At 41.5% G+C, this 22,059-nt stretch overlaps 1 protein-coding gene across 1 annotated transcript in view; it reads left to right on the forward strand.

Annotated features, from left to right (window-relative positions):
• The first annotated feature begins 6,652 nt into the window (after positions 1–6,652).
• zmat4a (zinc finger, matrin-type 4a) overlaps positions 6,653–22,059 on the forward strand; it is a 139,747-nt gene continuing 124,340 nt past the window's right edge. The window contains exon 1 of the mRNA XM_023397798.2: positions 6,653–6,815. Within this exon, the coding sequence (XP_023253566.1) occupies positions 6,729–6,815 (87 nt within the window). The 5' untranslated portion in view covers positions 6,653–6,728. The remainder of the gene's footprint in view (positions 6,816–22,059) is intronic.

The raw sequence follows: 22,059 nt of genomic DNA on the forward strand, positions 1-22,059 counted from the left end.
TTCCGATCATTTCATCCTTCAGAGTAATGATTAACTAAAGCTGTCAAATAAATGTAGTGTTGTAAAAAGTATAGTGTTGGCACTGAGAATAATACAAGCAGCAATCATGTTTCCTTTCCTTCTGTAGAGATAATATAATATAATATAATATAATATAATATAATATAATATAATATAATATAATATATAATATCTCTAAAAACTTACAAACCTGGCAGAAAACATTTGCTAGTAACTAAACCCAGAGATTCTATAAGGTCTTATATTTACACCTATCACTGACTATGTGAGGCTACATGCACTACTAGCTTGGAGAAATCAGTATGTACTGTATGTTCTCATCACTTAGGAAGTTGTTTTTCCAGAACATGATGTGCTCAACTCCTACAGGTATCACTCCTCTTGAAATGATTAACATTACAGGGGGAGGTGGGGAATGGAACTCACTATTCAGGATGGCATTTTAGCCATTAGGGAATTATGGTATATGGTCTGTAATAGATGTGGATGTTCCACATGTCAAACCCAAAAAAGCAAACCAAGAGCTTCCCTAAGAGGGAGTTGAAGAGGAGGAAGAGACAAGAGGCAAAATGATACTCCTATGAGTAGGCTCAAAGTAGGGTACAGATATATAAGTACAATAATTACATAAATCCACTCAGAAATCATAGAAGGGTTAGGATGGGATTTAAATCACAGGAGGACCAGAGAGTTTGCTGAGGAACAGTAGGCTGTGATTATGTGGTGGGGGTGAAAAAGTGTTCACAAATCACTAACCAGCTCAGGTAATGTTAAAATCTGTCACCTCCACCTCTGCCCAGCTTGCAGTCTGAGTGGAGACAGGTGCTGGAGTCAGAGCAGAGCCCCACCTGTTTGTTATCAAGACTTCTACAAACACCCAGCTCTGCCACGTCCACCCTGCCTGACTGCGGTCTGTCCTAACTACCTGTTGTTGTTTGCTTGTTGCCTGTTATCAGTGCCTAACCTGTTTTCCTCTTCCTGCAGTCCTGACTGCTCTGCTCTGGCCCTTGACTCCCGTCCTGCCAGCCCTGGTCCTCTCCCCTGGGCCCCCTTTGGCTCAGCCTACCCCTCCCTGGAAACTCCCGGCCATCCCCCCTGCCCTGCTCGACCCTGGCTCAAATTCTATCCCTCTAACCAGCAATAAATATTTTTTAATACCTCCCTGTGTTTTGCACTTGGCTCCACAGACCTATAGCTGGAACAAAAATCGCCCCACCTCCATCATAAATCCAGTACCAGTGGGGCTTAAGATAAATACAGCCAATGAATCAACCTGCTTTAAAACTGGTGATGCTAAAAGGTGAAAGATGATTATTGCCACTACATTTTTTTTTCCCTCCCTGTGAATTTAGTCGGGTGTTTGGAGGAAGAATGACTTTACATCTCTTCTCTGTGCACATCAGAGGCCTCACCTGTATACGTGAGTCTGTGCAGTGATGCATGAGAGCTTTGAGTGAAAGAAGCGGAAGAATTTGCAGGAAAAAGGTACGATGAGCTATAAGTGTGTGTGCGTGCGTGTGTGTATGTGTGTGTGTGAGAGAGAGAGAGAGAGAGAGAGCCCCGCTGGCTGATCCCCCTGCTCCCTGCATCAGTGAAACTCTTATTTCACCTGTCATTTCCATCGCTGTCATGTCTGTCTCCAGGGCCCATTGTCTCATCTGTCTGCCTCTACCCTCTGTGCTTTTTGCCAGGTGTGTGTGTGTGTGTGTGTGTGTGTGTGTGTGTGTGTGTGTGTGTGTGTGTGTGTGCTCTAGTTTGTGTGTGTACGAATGTACCTGGCTGATTTTGACTTTTTATTACAAACTCAATATCACCCAGTCAAACTCAGCTTAGATATGGCGGGGTTATCTCTGGGATCTCGTCACTGTATTAATATTATTATTATTAGTGTATATTAGATATTCCAGTGATGTGTATAATTCTTATGCAATATACCTCATAGCGATCTGTATGTAATATATCATAGGGACTTCAACAACCTGTGCGAGACAGGGGTCACTGCTGTGTGATCGGGCCCTTTACATCAGGTGTCACTGTGCAGGTAAAGCAGTGTCTTTACACGTTAACCTGCTCTGCTCCCACACTGGCAGTATATATAAAAGTGCAGAGTATAAAAGTATGGAGATGTTTAACTGAGAGCAGATAGCTTGGGGCTGTTGATGCTGCTGGGGATTTTGGCCACAGTATCTGCAGTCAGAATGTGATGTAACACAGGGCTACATGAAGCAGGCTGAGTCCAGCAGGAGCAACAGGGGCTCCTCCTGAGTCACGTCACGGCCCCTGCCTCCTCTCACACACACACTATTGCAGCACATGAAGGGGTACACACGCACACACACACACACACACACACACACACACACACACACACACGGACACACGGACACACACGCAGCAGTTTTAGCACTGATGAAGGTTGTGACTTGAAGATGTTTTGCATACTTGGTTATTAGCGTCTCAGAGGAGTTTGTTGGTAGGTGTTCGTTGGTCATTTTCCAAGTCTGAGTCAAACATAAACTCTCTCTGAGTCTAAGTTTATGTAGGTGGGGCTTCTTTCCTCTTTTTCGAGACGTTAGCTGTCACATTTTTCAGTTCTTCTGCCAGAAAGAACGGAAAGGTTAAACATGTCTTTGGCGAGTGTTGCTCCGGAGGTAGAGGGAGTTGTCCATCAGAAGGTCAGTGGCTCGTTCGTCGGCTCTTCCAGCGCAATGTCCTTGGGCAAGATAGTGAACCCCATATTGTTCCCTGAGGGTCTGTGTGATAGAGATGCGGTGCTTGTAAAGAAGTGTTGTGTGAATGGGAGAATGTAACTTGTATTGTAAAGCACTTTGAGTCATCTTTACCATTTACTTTCTATGCAGCAGAGGATCCTCTGAGACTGTCCTCACCAGGAATAATGACATACAGTATGTTTTGTGTTTCCCTGAAAAGAAACGTGTTGTGGTCATGAATATAATTAGCCTTCCATCCTTTCATGCTACTGCTGCCTTTGCTACTCATTGTCCTGAGAGCTCAACGCACTGCAGCTACAGAAAACACATGCAAATAGATAAATCACAAGAAACAACCAAATACACATTCACTAACATAGGTGCAGCAAGATGTGAATGATTATCTCCATTATTTCACAAAGCCTTTAATAATAATATATATTATCTTTATTTATTTAGCACTTTTCAAAACAGCAGTCACAAAATGCTCCACATAAAAAAAGCATAAAACTCAACAATAAAAACAATATAGTAAACCACACAAAACCACAAGACAGATAAAACCAACAGGAATAAACAGAAATCTTATAAAAACGTCAGCCTATGAAAATGAAAGTGGCCATTCCACAAAGTTGGAGCTAAAACGGCAAAAGCACGACCCCCTTTTTGTTTTGAGGGTGGACTGTGGGACATTTCAGAGCAGGTGGTCAGATGATCTGAGTGATCTTGGTGGAGACGACAGTGTTTTAAGTTCAGAAATATAAGGGTGTGCCATGCCATGTGTTGTGTTTAAGAAGACATCATGGGAATTCCTCCTGTTGACGTTTTGGAGACGGTAAAAAAAACCAGTAAATTTTAACTCGCAGTGCAAATTTATGCCATCCCATCAGAAATAGATCACACGTACAGTAGGCCACAGCAGAGATGACGAAGCCCCCGCATTGTTATTGTGGTTGATAAGACTGTTGAATGTGTGAAGCTCCTCATGCTCAGGGCTATTCATCTCACTTCATTCGAATACAGTAAGAACAGTAGCAGCCATTTTCACCTGACACTCACACTGTAAGTCCATTAAAACAGTTGTTTTAAAGATAAATTATACGTCTGGCTTTTGCTGCTGCGTTCAGGCTCGCAGTCAGTTTGATGCCTGTGTTGTTTGCTAGAGGCTACGAGGCAGAGATTGACTGATGGTGGCATCCGCTCTCTTTGTGTGGCAGCTCAAACTGACAAAAAAAAAAAAGAGGTGAGGAATGACAGAAGCCAAAACAGTATGCCAGCCACAGACAGGCGTGTGTGCTGCAGGCTGACACAGAGGCTCCCCTCAACAAACTGGGCCAGGTTTGAAAAGCTTAATTGCAGCTGCCTTGCTGAGTTTAGTCTAATACATTCTCATTCAGACACACTTGTTTGAACTTTTGGTGAGAATGCACTGTCTATGGAGAAACGATTCCTGCCTCTTTCTTCAGGGAGCCTGGTGAAATTGCATTCTATTACCAGAGGCAGGGATTTCACCCATAAATCCACAACCTTTAGGAATGGCCTATATTTTGCTGCTCATGCTTCATGAGATATCTGGGAGTTAGTGCTTCTTGTGCTGTTATTTAAACGGGACTCTTTGCTTTTATGTCCCTTGTTTGCTTACTGCAGCAGTCGACCATGTGCATGTGCTGTAAATACATTTGCTTTGATGCAAATATGCAGCTGACATGCTAAGCCTATAAAAGAGGTGGGAATCCGATTTTGGAAACGATGTAAAAAAAAGGGAAGAATTAATATTCAGCACTCAGCTACAACCACTCCTCCATAATGCATATCATGAATATATCCCACCACTAACTACTGAGTAATGAGATGCAAAGAAATCTACAAATGAGCAAAAATAGATCATCTGGCCCTGACACATTTTCTCTTCTAACAGCTCCATTCAGTGGCCAACATGCAGCTGTGATCAAAGAGCACTACTCCAGAGGGAGCAGGGTGTCCTGGTGGTGGTGGGGCAGACTCTGTCCCCGACTGGAAGGTCACGAGTTTGAGTCCTACAGCAGCCGGCGTGTCAATTATCGGTCGGGTACCCCGCCGAACACCTACCTGCTCGCTAACTGCAAAGCACCCTGGATGAATGCCGAAAATGTAAATGTGACGCACGGAAGCCCCCGAGGATGTGACACGTTTCCTGTTGCAAACATAGCTTGTCGTGGCAGTTCAACCATCTGGACCGTGGGCACTGTGCTCAAGGGCAGATGAAAGACATTTGCCCACTCTAGCTTTTTTCTCTCTCTCTCTCTCTCTCTCCCTCCATCAAATGCAATTCTGAACTGACCTAATATTCTGACCTAGTTGAAATAATCAGCAGTGGAGATATTTTGCAAATTGCATCGCCGACCCTATTTGCACATAAATGTTGCCCTATAGCTATGCACCGCCTTCAAACCTCAACCCACATTCTGAAGCAGACCTGGAGGGAGGAGGTGCGGGGGCCATCTCTAGGAGCTTATCTTATCAGTATCTATTTCATACTCTTGACTTATTCTGTTTATGTAGCATGGTAGCTACGGCGCTACCTGCACACCACAAACAGTCAACAGTCTAATACGGTCCTGTGAGGAACATGAAGCCTTAGGGCTCCATAATTAGTGGGTAATTCCCACCATACACTGCTGAATTACTATCCCACTGATGAGGACTGTAGCAGCAGTAAACTCACATTCACACAAATAAAGACCTTGTTACTATGATCATCCCTCCATCTAAACATCAGCCTGAATTTGAACTCACACTTGTCACCAACAACCCACTAAACCCTCTTTCCTTTGCCATGATGCTTCTGATCCGACGCCCCGGTAACAGGACAACATCTTTTTATGCTTCTATGCTAAGTTACAATACACATTACATTACTACTTACTACACTGAATCATCTTTCAGTGCCTTCCAAAACCATTACAAATGACATTTTTCTGAACAGGAAAAGCTTCTAACTTGACCTTGAGTTGAGTGTTTTGTAAAATTACTATTTCAAAGATCAAGAATGAACTTTGATGCTTGAGCTGTTTTGTGGTGCGGGTTGGAGGACTTGTTGAAACCCTGAGCTGAGGCAAGGGTCTGTCATTTGCCAACATAATTTTCAAACCACTTTTGTTACATCATAACTGATGAAGAAAATTGATGCATTATCAGTAGACTTGTAACCACCAAATGATCAACTGAGAGAGAAAGAGTGAGCTGACCCTGAATGCTTCCTGGTGTCGGTTTATTTTGTTAGGTCTGCCTTCCAGATAGTGATTTATTTTAGTGGAAATAAGTACAACAGGGAATGTGGGTTATAGGTAAGGTGTGGTCAGTGACCCCACTGTAGCTGGTGGGTTTTATTTTCTCTTAGAGCATAAATATCTGTTAAATATCAACAGAATACAAAATGATGCAGTGCAAGCAACTTGAAATATAATCTGTGAACTGAAATAAATATTAAACACGTCTACTGTGTAATAAATTTAATAGGCTAATACTGAGACATTTATGTAATTTTCTCTGACAAATACAATAACACAATATAACCTTAAATAGAATAAAAATGTTATAAATATAATAGGATTACAATATTATATTATATTATTAATAAAATTGTTATTAGTAGGCTACTACTGCTCAACAACAACAATAATAATAATAATAATAATAATAATAATAATAATAATAATGGTAATAATAGACCTAGGCCTATAATGGTGCTAATAATAAAAGCCACAACTTTAGTGCAAAACAAATCTTTCCTCACAGCCTCTGAATGGTTTTAGTACAGACCAGATGATATTTGCTGATGTGAGCTGCCACTTCCCAGCCTGCCTCCAGTGAATTGACGCGGCTGCCGAGCGCCGCGCGGCCAATAGGAGCACAGCGGGGCGGAGAGCAGCGGCAGATTGTACTACAGTGTAGTACTGCTGCCAACAGTAGACGCGTCTCCCGCTCAGTCTGTCGCTATTCAGCATCTTCTGGTTAATGGATTATACAGTTTCCCTCCAAGTGCAACATCAGCTGGCCGTGTTCCCGACACACTTCTATCAGGGCTACAGTGTGGAGTTACAGGTACATTCATTTTGCATTCCACTTGCCAGTCCAGTCTTCTTCTTGTTTTTTCCTCTCTTCTTCTGTGCTGTCCATGATGAGAGGCGTGCATGCTTGCAGAGGAGTGAGTGTGACTTTATGGAGATGCTTAGCTGCAGGGGGAAGGCATGGTTGTCGTGCTGCATGCTGATTTTTTTTTTTTTTCCTCCTCACCGAGATTCTTGTTGCGTGCCGCCGCTGGGAGTCGGAGCGGTGGCAGCCCGCGCGCTGCGGTGCACGTGTGGCTTCAAAAGTAAGCGGAGCAGCCTGGTGGAGGTCTGACTTACGGCTCATAAACAGGTCCTGCATGTTGGGGGGAGACGGGGGTGGGGTCCGGGGACACCGCAAGGGGGTCCTTACAGGGGGTCCCCTCAGTGTATATGAGGCATGGACTGTCAACCAGAAATGATCTCAAAGTCTGACTGTTGCAATCAGACGTTCAACTTTCAGTAATACATAATAAAAGTCCTGCAGCGAGAGTTTCAAAATAAGGTTAACCTGCAGTCTGCGGCTTTTTTAAAATTTTTTATCTCAACTGAGAAGCAACTGTAATGAATATTAAGCAAAGTAACAATGTCAGCATCAGCAACCCCCCCAACATAACCTACCATCCATCCCAGGTTGCTCTGCATGCAGGAGAACGGCTTGTCGATTCTCTCAAGGTGACATTTAAGGTGGATTAGAAGCAGAGATGTAGCCGCGCGCACCTTCCTCACCTCTGTGGAGGAGTTTAGTGCTTGGTCAGAGCTGATATGAATTCTCATCAGATCAACTCACAGCGGGTCATATGTCAAACTGAGCAGGACGGAAAATTTTAAAAATAACTTTCCTCCGCTGATTTTTTTTTTTTTCTTTATCAGTGGTCGGGGGCAGCAGATTGGAGGTCACAGTTTATCAGCTGTTTGTGTATCAATACATCACTGTGTGGAGTTATTTGTCTGTATGTGCTGCACCAGAGAGGAAAAGAATCGTGATAGCGAAGGAGTTATGCTTTGGGAATAAATATTTATTGTTTAATTGATTAGTCACTTTGTCAATACAATGTTCAAAATAGTAAAAAAGAAAAACCCAAATATATTGTCCCAGAGCGCCAGATGACTTTTTCTGTTTAGTCATCATCATATTATTGGCAAGAAAAGTGTCTGGCAACAAAGGCTGCAACAATGAATTGATTATCATAATAGTTGCTGATAATTTATTTTTTTGATTGAGTGATTGATCCTTTAAAGCACATTAACATGTAAAAAAAAAAGATAAAAATAAGAAAATCAGTTCTTTTTGTTCCATCCTGTTTTTCATCTTTCTCTGTGGAGAGGACTTCAGTGGTCTTTTCCCTCTTGCAAACAAAAGCAAACAAATTAGAAAATGTGTTGTTACAGTCTTTGCTTTGATGTCTCTCAGGTGGCTTTTTTTTATTAGGTGTTGCTTTCTATAGTTTTTCTCATGTATGCTTCTGTATGTTTTTTTTTTTTTTTTACACCCAGTGCAATGTACACTTTGCTATTCTAAAACAGGCAGGTGGTATCGATCATTTTCATGATTGATTGAAAACCTTCACATTTGAGGAGATGAAGTCCGTGACTTTGTGTCCTTTTTCTTTAATCACTTAATTGTGTTTTTCTTATCAGGATTGTTCCTGATTCATTTTCTGTTTATAGATTTATGACAAATAGTCTGAAGTTTGTTATATTTCTTTGGTTACTGAAGATACGAGGAGGTCGGGTTTCTTTTAGGAGTGGAGAGAAACTTTAACTGTAAAACTAACTCAATATGTGTAATTATAAGCAGATACATGGAAGAGAATCCCTGGTAAGACGCCATACTTTGTTTTCAGCCGACAGTTTGTTTCATGAGCACACCGGGTGTCACTTTGTTCAAACAGCACATATTTCACTGTGAAACAGGAGACTTCCTCTCCTCCTGCAGCTCCACTCCAGCACATATAAAGATCCAGATAGGGATGATAGGTTTGATTCTGCGGCTTCCAGCATGATGAGAGAAAAAAAGAAAGAATGCAGCATTTCACCAAGCAGCCGCTCTGAGCTCCGTCTCCTCCTGCCTCATTTAAAGTTGACTCTTTCCCCCTGAGAAACCACATGATATCATCACCCTGTCCTCCTGGAGACCACAAGATGGCTCCATCTTGGCACCGTCAAAGCCTTTTGAAATTTTTACTGTGACACAAACCCGTCTCTATCACTTCTGTTCTCTACTAAGCTCCTTCATTGACCCTTTTCTTTAATATTACAGTTTTCTGCATCTTTGGTAGTCGTCTTTTCTATTTATGAAAAAAGTAGTAAGAAAAACATCCATTCTCCCGCCTGCTGTCTGTAATTTGCTCTCCCTATAAATAAAAGACTTTGAAGCTCAGCGCTTCGATGTCATCAATAATTGTTTGCTTTTGTAAAGCTGAAATTGCCCTGCTTCTTTGTTGCTTTCTATTGCCTTCTTGCTGCAGTTGTTTTCAGCTCTGTCTCCATTATTTCTTTCACGGGAGGTCAACTGAGTTGGGTCTCAGGATTGTTATAAATAGCACACAGAGTAACAAAGAGCTCCAATAATCTGAGCTGAACATATTTACTTTCACAGGGAGCAGAAGTTGCTTCGCAGCGAACAGCTAAGTAAAGGAAACATGTACTTTATCAAAGGTGATGAATCTCTTCCTCCAGTTTTTTGTGGCAGCTAAAGGTTGAACTTAAAAGCACCCAGACTGACCTTGGATCTGCACAACAACTTGTATTTTTCAAAACTGCCATGCAAAGACTTTCTTTTTTTCTTTTTTTACATTTTTTTTTATCTTACTTTGATTTCTAAATGAAACATTGAATGCAGTGTGACACCTGTTCTATCAGCTCAATCCGAAAGGCCACCCTGTGGACCAGCAGACTGAGGCCTTGAGGATTCTGATCATTTGTTGTCTAAAGTGCCTGAATTGCTGGGATTTTGTCAAGTGTATGAGCTCCCGGGCCAGGAGGGGATAAAATGCAATCTATGAAACAAGACCTCACTTCTTTCCTTGGATAGGAAAGTTCTTAAAGGTCCTATATCTTACACTTTCCCTGTGTTTTACTTGAAGTGTTGATCCATAAGAAGATATATGTGTGGTATTAAGAACCAAAAACCATCTCAGTGTAGTTTTACATCTCTTCTCCTGGGCTTCTCTCTGCAGCTCTAGTAACAACAGGTCAGTGAGCCAATCAGAAGAGAGGAGGCTCTGATCTTCTTGTTTGATTGGCTGACTGTTTTCTGAGTGATTGAATTAAAATACAGCAGATTTCAGGTAAACAGTCATAGAAACCAAATCCTGCAAGATTGGATGGTGTGTCGTGGTGGGGGGGCATAGTGGGGTGGGGTGACTATATACCTGTGACATCACAAAGTTACAAAAGTCCTGACGGCTTGTTTTAAGGCTCAGTTTCTGAATACAGGCTGTGTACAATCTTTCACTATAGAACCTAGATCTGCTTTATGATCAGTAAAGACATGGGAATTACCTTGAAACAATATGAGACCTTTAATCTGTTTTCCTATAGATATAAACCAACCTGGTGGAGCATCCCTTTAGTATTCCACTCTTCAGCACAGGACATAGTGTATTATTTCTTCACTATAGTTCTCATTAGCTGCCTTGCATCTTCGTCTTGTGAGGATGTATCTTCGTTGTTTAAGTCAGTTACAGACCGGCATGCAGAGGTTTAAGGGGAGAGGATGGTGCGTTTGTGTTTGTGCGTGACACAGAGAGTTAAGGAAGAAAGATGCTTGTTGCAGCCATCAATATAAATTGAAAAGTCATGGATCACCTAATGAATTTAAAAAGTAATGATTCCACACATTGAGGTAATGCTACGCAGAATTAATTGGACAGCTTAGCGGTTGTATTTTAAGCTGCGTGTTCAAGACGAAATATATTATTTTGACTGGCTGTAACTTGGCTGTAAATCCTCCGTGTGCTCAACACTTCCCCTCACAGTTAAGTGCTGTGCGAATCAGACTTAGTGAGCCATTCATCAGAGGGAGAATTTAGCAGGACTGCACTGCTACTGAAGCTCAACAGGTGTCTGCTGTAATATTCAGGCTGTAGTGTTTCTTTGACAGAACATGATTTCAGTTTGATGTTGTGCCCACACTGGAAAGAATTAATCTCATTAAGCTGACCAGTGTCACGATTTTATTGTCGCACCAACTCAACATTTGCCCCAAATGTCTGCTCTGGCTGAACACCAAGCTGATTATATTACTGAAGTGCAGGCAGTCTGCCCAGTGTGCGTGCTAATGTTTTCACTCAGCAGATCTGTGGACCGTGCTTAGGTCACACTGCATGGGAATAGTCCACTTAGCAGCAAACACAAAGTAACTGCTCATTGTTTTGACCTCGAGGCATGGCATTACAATTTGGCTTGAATTTGCGTCCCCAAGGCCAAAGCAGCAGAATGATAGAGACAGAATGGGAGGCAGATCAGTGCACGGGGGCTCTGGGGTAGGAAGTACAGTCTCTGCCGTGTGAGTGTGCAGCCTCATTCATCCAGTCTGGCTAATTTGCACCCCCTGGGAGCAATGTTGGAGTCTCTCACTGGCCCCCGGAGCACCAGCTGGACAAAATGCTGCTGATGATAGAGGTAACAGTTTCTATGGACTTTACAGGTCACAGTGAGAGCACGGGGAGGCCAGGCAGCTGCTCTCATTCTCATACCGTATATGCAGCTTTTCCTTTCTTACTTTCTAAATCAGCAAGAAGTCTCACTTATCTGCAGTGTAACACGTTCTGAGCTTTACTCACAGACATGCTCATGCTGAACTGTAAAAGGACATTAAGTGGCATTTAGTGAACTAAAAGTCAACTGGAACCAAATGTAGACCGTCCCTCAGTTACCCCTAGGCAATGATGGCCCGTAATTGACCCAAACCATTAAGTCACATTTGCACAGCAGAGATAAGTGAGCTCTTCAGATGTAGTGTGAAAATGAAGGAAAATGGAACATATGAAACATATGGAGCATATGCTAAAACTCTTAATGATACTGTTTGGTCATTTTATGTTTTGTCTCACTTGGGGTCTTGATAATTTGGTGAATCACAACCATTAGAGTCCAACTTCTCCAAGCTGAACGACAAAATAGGTTATTTGTTGTTGTCTTTCAAAATGACCCATATTGGCTCTTGGTGTCAGGACAACATCTTTTTCAGTTGTAGCCAATCTGCCACCTCTAGACTTAAAGTTTTGTTACTTTAAGAAAACTAAACTTGCTTAGTTAAAGTTAGGGAACGGTCATGGTCATGGTATGAAATCGCTGACACGATGTAAAATGTAGCTTCCTTTGTCAAAGTCACATGAATTGTGGACTGACACATCCAAAACAACCTCCTTCCTCTTCTGTTGCCATAACAACATCATGCTTTACTTATGCATTGGCTTATCAAAGACCTCTCTCACCATATCCCGACTAAGCTGGTGTCCATTTGTTTTTATATAAATACATTTTTCATAGGGATCCCTGGATTTGTTTCTTGCTAGCGGCATGACTCTAGGTTATAGCAGTGTCCAGATTGAAATATTTCACCCACTGGATTTCTATTAATGTTTTTACAGACGTTTGTGGTTACCTGAAGATGAATCCTGCTGATGCTGGTGATCCCCTGCATTTTCCTCTAAAGCCACTCTTCTCTGAAGTTAGATTTTGAGTCAGTCTGAGTGAATCTGAGTGAATTTTTGAGTGAATCCATCCAACCCATTAGACCAACTTGAAATTTGATACATTTATTCATGTTCCCCTCAGGATAAATTTTAATAACTCTTGTGATCCCCTGACTTTTCATCAAGCATCAAGTTTTTGACCAAATATCTGCAAAACTAATAATATTCCCATCAACCTCAGCTGTTATTTTCTGTGGCCAATAACTAAGTATGGCTGCAACCCACAATTATTTTCATGATCGATTAATAAGCTGGTTGTTTGGTCCATTAATTACCAGCTTCAACAGTGTGTGGCTGGTTTTGTTTTGACCTTGTGAGCCTGTGTGTGTGTGTGTGTGTGTGTGTGTGTGTGTGTTTTTGTGTGCGTGTGTGTGTCATCATGGCAGAATGTTCTCCTGGAGACACCTGCTGTAGCAGCACAGAGGTGATTTTGTGTGAGAGATGTCTGTCTGTCTGTGAACAGATTTTGTCACTGTGATAATGTCACAAAAAGGTGCAGTCATGAAACTTTACAGCTTCTTAGTTGAGATCAAAATGAAGGTCAAGTTCGAGGATGAGTACTCATGCAGTAACATAGTGATGACTACTGAGGACTTGGAACGTCAGCATTTTGACTTTCAGGTGTTTCAAGATGTTCTGTGGTAATTTTTGTGTTTTTTTTCAGAGAAATGTCAGAAAATAGTGAAAATGGCCCAGTATGAATTCCTACAGTTCAAGGTGACATCTTCACATACTTTGTTTTGCCTAGAGATTGAGTTTACTGTGGTATAGGACATAAAGCAGCATCCATATCCTGGTGTTTGAGAAACTGGGACCAGGAAAGTAAAGAAACGACTAAAATTATCATTCAATAATCAAAGTAGTTCCCAGGTCAGTTGCTCGATGATGTAACACATTTTTTTTTGGATAATCAGTTGAGAAAACGTATGTGGATGAAATACACAGACAGAAATGTCTATTTTTAGTTAATCCAGTGAGTGAAATACCAGACAAATCAAAGTACTTCATCTCAGTGATGCAACCATCCTTTAAATCCAATCCTGCCACACAGTAATCCTGCTCCTTGATTTTCAACACTGCCCACAATGATTCATACAACCTCAGGAATCAAAGGGAGAACTACCAGAGTGAGACAGACCCTCCGACAGTACATACATTTATATCATCTCATGTCATATTACCCAACCCTACTCTACTACTACTAGTGATACTGTACACTCTAAATACGAGAGTGATAATTAAAGCTTATATATTTTTGAGGCTGATTGATATTTGGGAACTAAAAATCTGATAACAACATACCAGCCGATAGATACTCATTTTGTCGTGTTTTGTGTTTTTTGAGCGAGACAGCTTGCAGTTACAGTCAGAGCGCTCGATGCCAGCACTGTTTCGAGATGACCTCACACATACTTTGGCATTTCTGTGCTGCAGTTTCTTGCTACTTATCAGCCACCATCCGTATATACCACCACCATTACTTCAACGTTCGATGATCTTTGTTGTAATGGTTACAATAATAACAATGTGGTTAACTTTTCTGAACAGTCATGGGTAATACAAACGATATAAACAGCTAGTTTAGCATGGGAATTGAACACCGCTCTCCTGTGTCATTTTCCTGTGTTTCGCTGACCCGTCCATCCACCACAACTTCCTCCCGACGTGGACTTTGTCTCTCTTTATACCACGTCACCACACTTTTCCCTTTGCTACTGTTATAATTACTACGGCTGCTAGACGTCACCTAGCAACAAAACGTAACTTTGGGTGATAATAACCTGCTGCACAGATTACCTATGGACTCGTTTTTTTTTTTTTTACAGGTGAACAATCTGCGCTCTAGTGATACTCCTGGGATCCAGTGGAGGTTTTGTTTCTACCTCCAGAACAAAAAACAAAAGGAAAATTCACATTTGAAGATAGTTTTTCATATTAAAATAATCAACACTGGCAATATATTATATGCTAGTGGCTGTTTCGATAAAATAGTTTCAGTATCAGCGTAACCAGATACATCACCCCAACACTGAAAGCCCACTCTTATTGTGTGAGCTGTGTATTACAGATGATTCTGACACAGTCAGTCAAATTACTCATCATATTCTGATGATACTGTGATTAAACAGCCATGACACTGTAATTGCTTACCTTCATTTGTGTAGCAGTGGCTGTGTCAGTGATGAAATATTAGTGAGGATGTCATCAATAATCCAAAGAACAACTAGCGGCTTCTACAAACCTGCTTTTTTAAATTATTGCATCAGTGCAGAAGTTTTTAGGCACAGTCTCACTGTCCTCCACACTGAAGTGTGTGAAGCGTGTTTATCTCCCAGTGCTACAGCTTTGTGACTTTCAGATGGCATCTTCTTCACTCTGCTGATTCTTGCCTACGTTGGGTTTTACACTAATATCTGGCCTCAGAGAGCCGCGTTGGAGGCCCTCCAAAATTCATGACCGACAATCTCGCTTCATTCCTTTATCATCACTCACTGTCAGCAACAGGTCAGCAAAGATAACGACCGTTCATTTAAAAAGTACAATTCTGGCTATTGTACTGTATCTGTGATTGATTCTCTCTGCTGCGCTGGGTGTTTAAAAATCGTCTGTTTCACTTGCAAAGTCAGGAGAAATTAGAAAAGTGCAGGTGCAGTGGAGATGACTGTGGAGAATGTGAATCAATAGTGGACTATGAGGACCGCAACCTTTGACAACTTAATTATCACTGGCTGTACAGACTGCAAATTTGCTTTAATTTGCTTCACATTAGTATTCTCACTAAAGTGGATGATGCATTGATTTTAGAAATATACATTTGAAGGTAAAAAAAGCTGCCTCAAGAAGGATTCTTTTAACTTTTAACTAAATCTCTTCCTTCTTCTCTGACAACTTTCAGAGCATCATGGAAGTGAAAACCTCTGCAGTGACGTCCAGAATGAATACACTGTTTAGCAGCTCTCAACAGGTTTAGCAAGGTTAGCAGCTCTTCAGGGTGATTTACAGACTGCTTTAATGGAGCTGCGGTCAGGGATGAATTACTGTATGACCACACTGGCCCATACTGAATGTTTAATAAAAAGGCCTGTTCATCAGAATGCTATAATACCACCGTACAGGTCAGTCTAACCCTATAACCCCTATAACCAGTTGATTTTTGCCATTTCCCTGTATAATTGTCCTCACTTAAAGGCTAAGCAGATGACACATGATGATGAGTGGTGGTATGATGCTTTTTGTTGGCTGTGCTTTAAACATCTGCCATTCTGATCACCTTCCAAAGCAACGTTTCCAGAGGTTTTTGCTTCACTGGCCACAGGTCCTGAGGATGGCACTAGGTCACTGATCCCCAAGGGATAGTTCTTAAATATATGACCCCTATATGTCAAACTTTGACCTTGACCATGATAAGTATTCTCAAAATGAAAAAAAAACAAACAAATTTACATAATGCATACATGATTTAAATGGTCACAGTTACTCGTGTCTCAACTCAATACGAAGTCCACGCTGGGGGACAGTTTCATTTTTGACTTGTAAAATTGAAATTCTAAGTACCGCCAATAACTTACACTGGCACATACTTTCTGGAGCTTGTCATTGTCATATTTTTGCAAGTGAAATATGCAGACTATGAGCCTTTTCTTAACAGGACCTCATTATGACTTACTGCGTTCAGCTCTTCAGCAGTTCTTTGTGACAGTAGCTCAAAGCTACGTCTTCCCAGCACTTCCCTCTCCAGCTGATACTCTTAATGTGTGCAGCCGCTATGATTAATTGCCACTTTTGCTACTTGTAAGACTGCGTATAGAATGAATGACCAACTTCTAATTTATGAGTTAGCGCGATCGTCTGTGTATAGTCATCATTCTCCATTAAACAGGTCCACAGTTTATGGGGGAATGTTACTTTTATTCCGTGAATTCTGGGACGTCCACTGCAGCAGTCCCAGTCATTATTTTTCAAATGGGTTATTATTTTTCTCTAAAAGCAGATCAAAAAATGATTTTAATTAGCACTGGTCTATCAGAGGCAGTCCAGGCTGAAAAGCCAGATAGTGCACTAAATGACAGTGCAGTTAATATTGAATTGAATTCTTTTAAATTTGGCTTTACATATGATCTCATTGTCGGCCTCTTTACGCCCTTCTCACCACACATGATTCCTGTCATTGAATGGCTGCCCAGTGAATACTAATTCATCTACATATCATGCCAGACACTCAAAGTGAGCTCAAGAACATTTTCCAAACTCTGATAGGCAGCATGTTCGTAATCCACAGTGCATCATGTGTAATCTGTGTCAATAACTTTCCACTATAACTATATATTTTTATTTCATGACGTGCCAGTTTATTTCCAATAATTAATTTACTTAATTAGTCCTGAGCTTCCTAATAACAAACGCTATTATGCATTAACATTATTGTCCTACTGTATGTAAACCTGATTGCTTTTTCAAATAGCTGAGGGACAGTCATTGGCTCCCAGGATTTGCAAGTCCAAAGCAAAAGCTCTGTGTAAGGTGCTGTATAATTTATAGACCTGCATGATACAGCTTAAATTAAAGTCTCTTTGTCATGAATTATACAAAGTCTTCTACCTCCTAAATTCAGTAATGACCGAGTGAAAGCCGGAGAGCTGCTTTAGGAGTGCTTTAGGATGACTGGGGATAAATGGATGAATGTTGCATAGATTTCAGCCTCTTGTCTGATCAGTTTCCCACCAGGCATGGCTTTTCTCCATAGTCAGTTATTTAGGCAGTTTTCTTTGCATACCTCATGTGTTTAATGAGCATAACATGGAGTTACTCTGTAATGATGTTTCAGGTGTAAAATGGCTCAGGCTGTTTACTTTGGAGCCCATACCGCGGGGCCACGTGCACACTGCAGCTACGGTTTGGATTGGGATATCAGGAGCTGGTATCAGTCATAACCTTTAAAATGCCTCTTCTCCTCTCTTTTTACAGCACTGTGATCTGTGCTTTCAACTCTCTGACAATTTAATGATGGAGAGAACGGTCTGGGGCTGATCTCCCACAACAGCTTTGCACAAGAGGAATCTGAGGTCTCAGCGTGGGAGGTGTAGAATCACCCCAAGTGACTACAGTAGCAATCTAAATTAAATTAACCAGGGAGGAGGCAACACATTTGGTCATTATTAAGCTCTGGTTCTAGGAGATCATTACTCAAGGACAAGGTTTAGAAGTATCAAGGCAGAGGCAGACATAACTGTGTAAGGAAAGGGTTGTAAAAAGGTTTTACGCTACGGGAAAGGGTTGATCGGCTCTATGGGTGGCAACTTTGGTCAGTAGGTTGGTCCACCATGTTGGTCCTGACTAAAATATCTTCTTAAAGGAAATAATGACTGGATTGCCAGGACATTTTGGTCCCCAGAGAAGAAGTCCCATTTACTTTCTGGCACCACCAGCAGGTTGATGTATTCGAATTTCAGTATAGAATCTCAACAACTATGGAAGGGACTGCCATAAAATGTAGTACAAACATTCATAGTCCCCAGTGGATGTTTCCTGGTTGTATTTGCCATCCCCTGATTTTTCATCAGTTGCCACCTAGTCAGATTTTTCACTTATCAAGTGAAATATCTCAATATCTAGGCTACTAGATGGATTGGGACCAAATCTGGAACAGATTGTTGGTTCTACTGTGATACATCATTTTGTGCTTTTTTTATCCCCTAACTTTTCATCACTCTGTTCAAGCATGTTTACATTGTTGATTCAGGAGGAAATGACTAGGTAACACTATTTATCCCAAAGGGAAATTAAAATGCTCCAGTAGCTTACATTCAAGATAAACAGATATCAACAGAAGTAAGAAAATAGAATAGATAAAATAGAATAATAATAATAATATTACGATAATAATAAAATATACAGATAAAATGGAAATTTATTTAAATTGGACATATAAACAGAAAATGCATAGGCCTATGGTGTGTGTGTATGTTATATTTTTACAAGTACAGTATAAATGTAGGTTGGATTGTCCACAGCAGTAAAGTGCCTGTGCAGTGTCACACAGTACAGCATTTAGCAAGTGCAGTATTACTGGATGGGTAGCCGTGGAAGTTGGTAGATATTCATGTTCCTCGCATTAATGACGTTGGTGTTATCCTGAATTTTCCATCATCATCTGGTCAAAAATCTGAACTTGTTGAATACTTGACCAAAATTAATGACATTTCGATCTGCCTCACCCAGACCTGTACGCATTTTGCGTAGAAGGTAAGCATTTTGACATCAAAGTACGCTGGTAAGATTTGTCGCTGTAAAGTATGCTACGCAAAAAGCTGGTGACGTCTGTAAGTTAAATTGTGCACGTACAGTACTCAAGTTTAACAGCAAGGGGTCAGCAGCGTCTAAGCTGCTTAACAAGAGAAGAAGAGTTCGACCAATCACAGCGCCGGGTTCAGTCCCCCCAAACCGTCAAGCGGGAGCAACTGACAAATGTCACTCATTTCAACACAGCAACAGAAACAGGTGTTTACATCTCCTCAGGTGATGGCGATGCTTAAACTCCTCTGCAAAGGTAAACGGGCTGCGGTGGATGTGGAAAGTTGACATTGTGAATTGAGTTAAGTTAAGGCAGACCTGCCAAACGTGTCAAACTATTTAACGTTGGTAACGTTAGCCTGACGTTACGTAATTTACAAGCTAGCTAGCTAACAAGCATTTAAACTGACAAAGTTAAACTTAAGTTCCTAGACTGAAGTTCCAAAACTTGAGGTGAACATTTATAAAACCCTGAACCCTGCAAGTTTAAAACCAGGGTTCAGCCTCCTGTGAACTGATGTCACACTGTTCACACATGGCCACAAACACTATTCCTAAATGTAAATATGACTTTTCATTAGAGTTCTTCTCAAGAATATATGATTGTATTGTTTTCTTCACAGCTGATTCATATGTTGAATAACTTGATGATATGTTGATGAGTAGGGAAAAAAACGTGTGCAAAGTGGAGTGGTATGTAAGCACAAACAAAGCTTTACACTATTATGATGCTCAAAATATTTTCCCAAGGCAGGCAGGTCTGCTCACCTATATGTTGACATTGGCAAAGCATCAGTGTGCCTAAATACAATCTCACAGATTGGCTACTGTGGATTGTTCGATCAGAATCTGTTGGTGTTATGGAAAAGGAGGAGACGTAGTTTAGAGTTTAAACTGTCTCTTGCTATGAACTTGGTGTTGAGATCAAAGTCAGATTTCTTGTTGAGACAGCAGCTGTGCCCCATGGAGCTCATGATGAGAATCCAGTGTCTGAGTTGTCCTCCATCAAAGGGACACCTACTGGAAAGTCCAGTATGTGCCCAGTTCTTGTGCAACTGGCTTTCGTCCAGCTCCCCAGCTTAACGCCCTCCCTAACGAATTACAACTGACCTTTTATAGCTGTAACATCTGCTGGGCACTCGCTGCTGTGACCTCTCTTTCATCTCTGAACTCCTTCCCTCCCACTGTTTCATCAGCTTTTTCTATTCCCCCCCCCCGCCTCGGGCTTCCGGCTCTATGCCTCTTGCCTCATCCGATATGCTGGCGGCAGAGTCAAAGACGGATGGTAAACAGTGTTGACTAGGTGTGAGAAACAAGCTGGCTTCCTGCTAATTTGATCGTCAACGTGGGGCGCGCTGCATTGTTCCCTCTGTGACTTCTCCGTCCTGTGTTTCCCCTTCACCAAAGTGGCATTGCAGCTACTGTAATGAGCCCACGGTGCTCAGCTGAGAGAACCTTGTTGTAATGATGTTGACAACAGCTGTCCTGATCAGATATTGATGACTGAATTGTGTCGAGAACCCCCGTGTTGGTTTGTGATTGCGATGCCTCCCCTTATCCAATTAGACTGGGTGAAAATTAATATTTTTCTCAGCATCTCATTTAGAAGAGAGTCAACCTCTTGCAATTATAGCGATGTATCTGACAGTAAAATCCATTAGCTTAATGAATTGATCGCCAAGGAGAGGGACATGTTAATTCAGTGAGCAGCAGTTGCTCTTTGGAGAAGTGTGCTTTACCCTCAGCAAGACTTTTCCTGCTTTCCTTCCTGTGCTGCTGGGTGACAGACGCACTGAGGGACAAGGAGAAAGTGCTGCTGTCTAGTAAAGGATTGAAAGATTATCCTGGTTTATTATAACTTAATGCTTATGTTTTTCTTTTCAATGTTTTAACCATTAATCCAGCAACGTTGATGAAAATAACTCTGATCACACAGGTTATACTCAAGCACCACGGTTGGCTAAACTTTTTTGGTAGAGAGAACAAAAGCACATAATAAAATTATGCCAAAGCTGCCTATACTGCAAACATCCGTCACAGATTTGGCAGGTGTGTTCACCCTAGGTCTCGTCTCTGATTGAATTGGTTTAGATCCTCCAGGGTGCAGAACAGTAACAAGCCACCTAATATTTGCTACTGTGTCTTAGTGCTGTCGCTTTTTCACCTGAACATGAACGGCTGCTCAAACATGGGAAAAGTTAAAATATATCTGTATTTTTTTAAAAATAAATTTAGTTAGTACGCTCACATGTAAACAGTATACTGTGGACTGTGGGAGGAAGTGCTAACCAGTACTGTGCAGCCCTGACAGGGTAGTGTTGTCCCAAATCAAACACAGCCATTGTGCAGTCATTTGAAAATGAACATTTTATTTTCCTGTGTGTGCTCCCTGTGTCATGGGGCGACGTGTCCTCACTCGTCTGCCGCCGTTTTCACAAGTGTTTGAAAATGTTTGGCCCCTTCCGATCCGCTGCACAGCCAAGATGGTGACCGTTGAGGGTGGGAGGTGTCCATTGTTTCACACTGAACTTTTTGAGTGCACCATCCAGGTACGGCACGTTACCAATCTTGTCAATGTGAATGCACTTATGCATTCAAAACGGCAAGAGTGAGTGTGGAAGTACATGAATTGAGACAAAGCCACAGTAAGCACATCAGGACTTGCACTCCAATGAACCGTCTCTCACCCACTGTATGGAGAAAAGTAGCAGGTCGAGCTGAAGGAATAATCATGACACCAAACCATCTGAGAAGTGATGTGTGGAAGCATTGTGGAATCAATGCCATAGATCTAAAAATTGTGGAGAAAAGTAGAGCTGTTTGTGTCATAGTAAGATCAGCTTGTCACTCAAATGCAGCAGCGGAGGTAATGCAAATGAACAGAATGACCTACAGCGTAGTTTAGGATTAAACTGCATTGATTGCATTCAAATTTTGTCCTTATTTTGAAAAGGTGCCAGCCCCACAGAGTCAGAGAGGACAATTTGTCAAACAAGCTAAATTATTTATTTGTCCATTTGTACAACAAATGACTTTGAAGGTGGTGAAGTTCTGTTCTGCATGTCCCTGTCAGACTCAACAATGAGATACTTATTTAAGGTACATCAGCAGTACAAGGTCAGTCAGTCGTCCTCTACTAAGCTGTTTGTTCTTCGTATGCTGCGTTGCTGTTCCGGAGGAATCTAACATGAGTGAAAAATATAATCTGATCCATTTGAGATGTTCTTTGGAGGAGGTTTAGGG

The sequence above is a fragment of the Seriola lalandi genome, unplaced genomic scaffold (genome assembly GCF_002814215.2).
Source record: "Seriola lalandi dorsalis isolate HSWRI2012SDOR001 ecotype SW California unplaced genomic scaffold, Sedor1 jcf7180002054883, whole genome shotgun sequence".
Taxonomy (NCBI): Eukaryota; Metazoa; Chordata; class Actinopteri; order Carangiformes; family Carangidae; genus Seriola; species Seriola lalandi.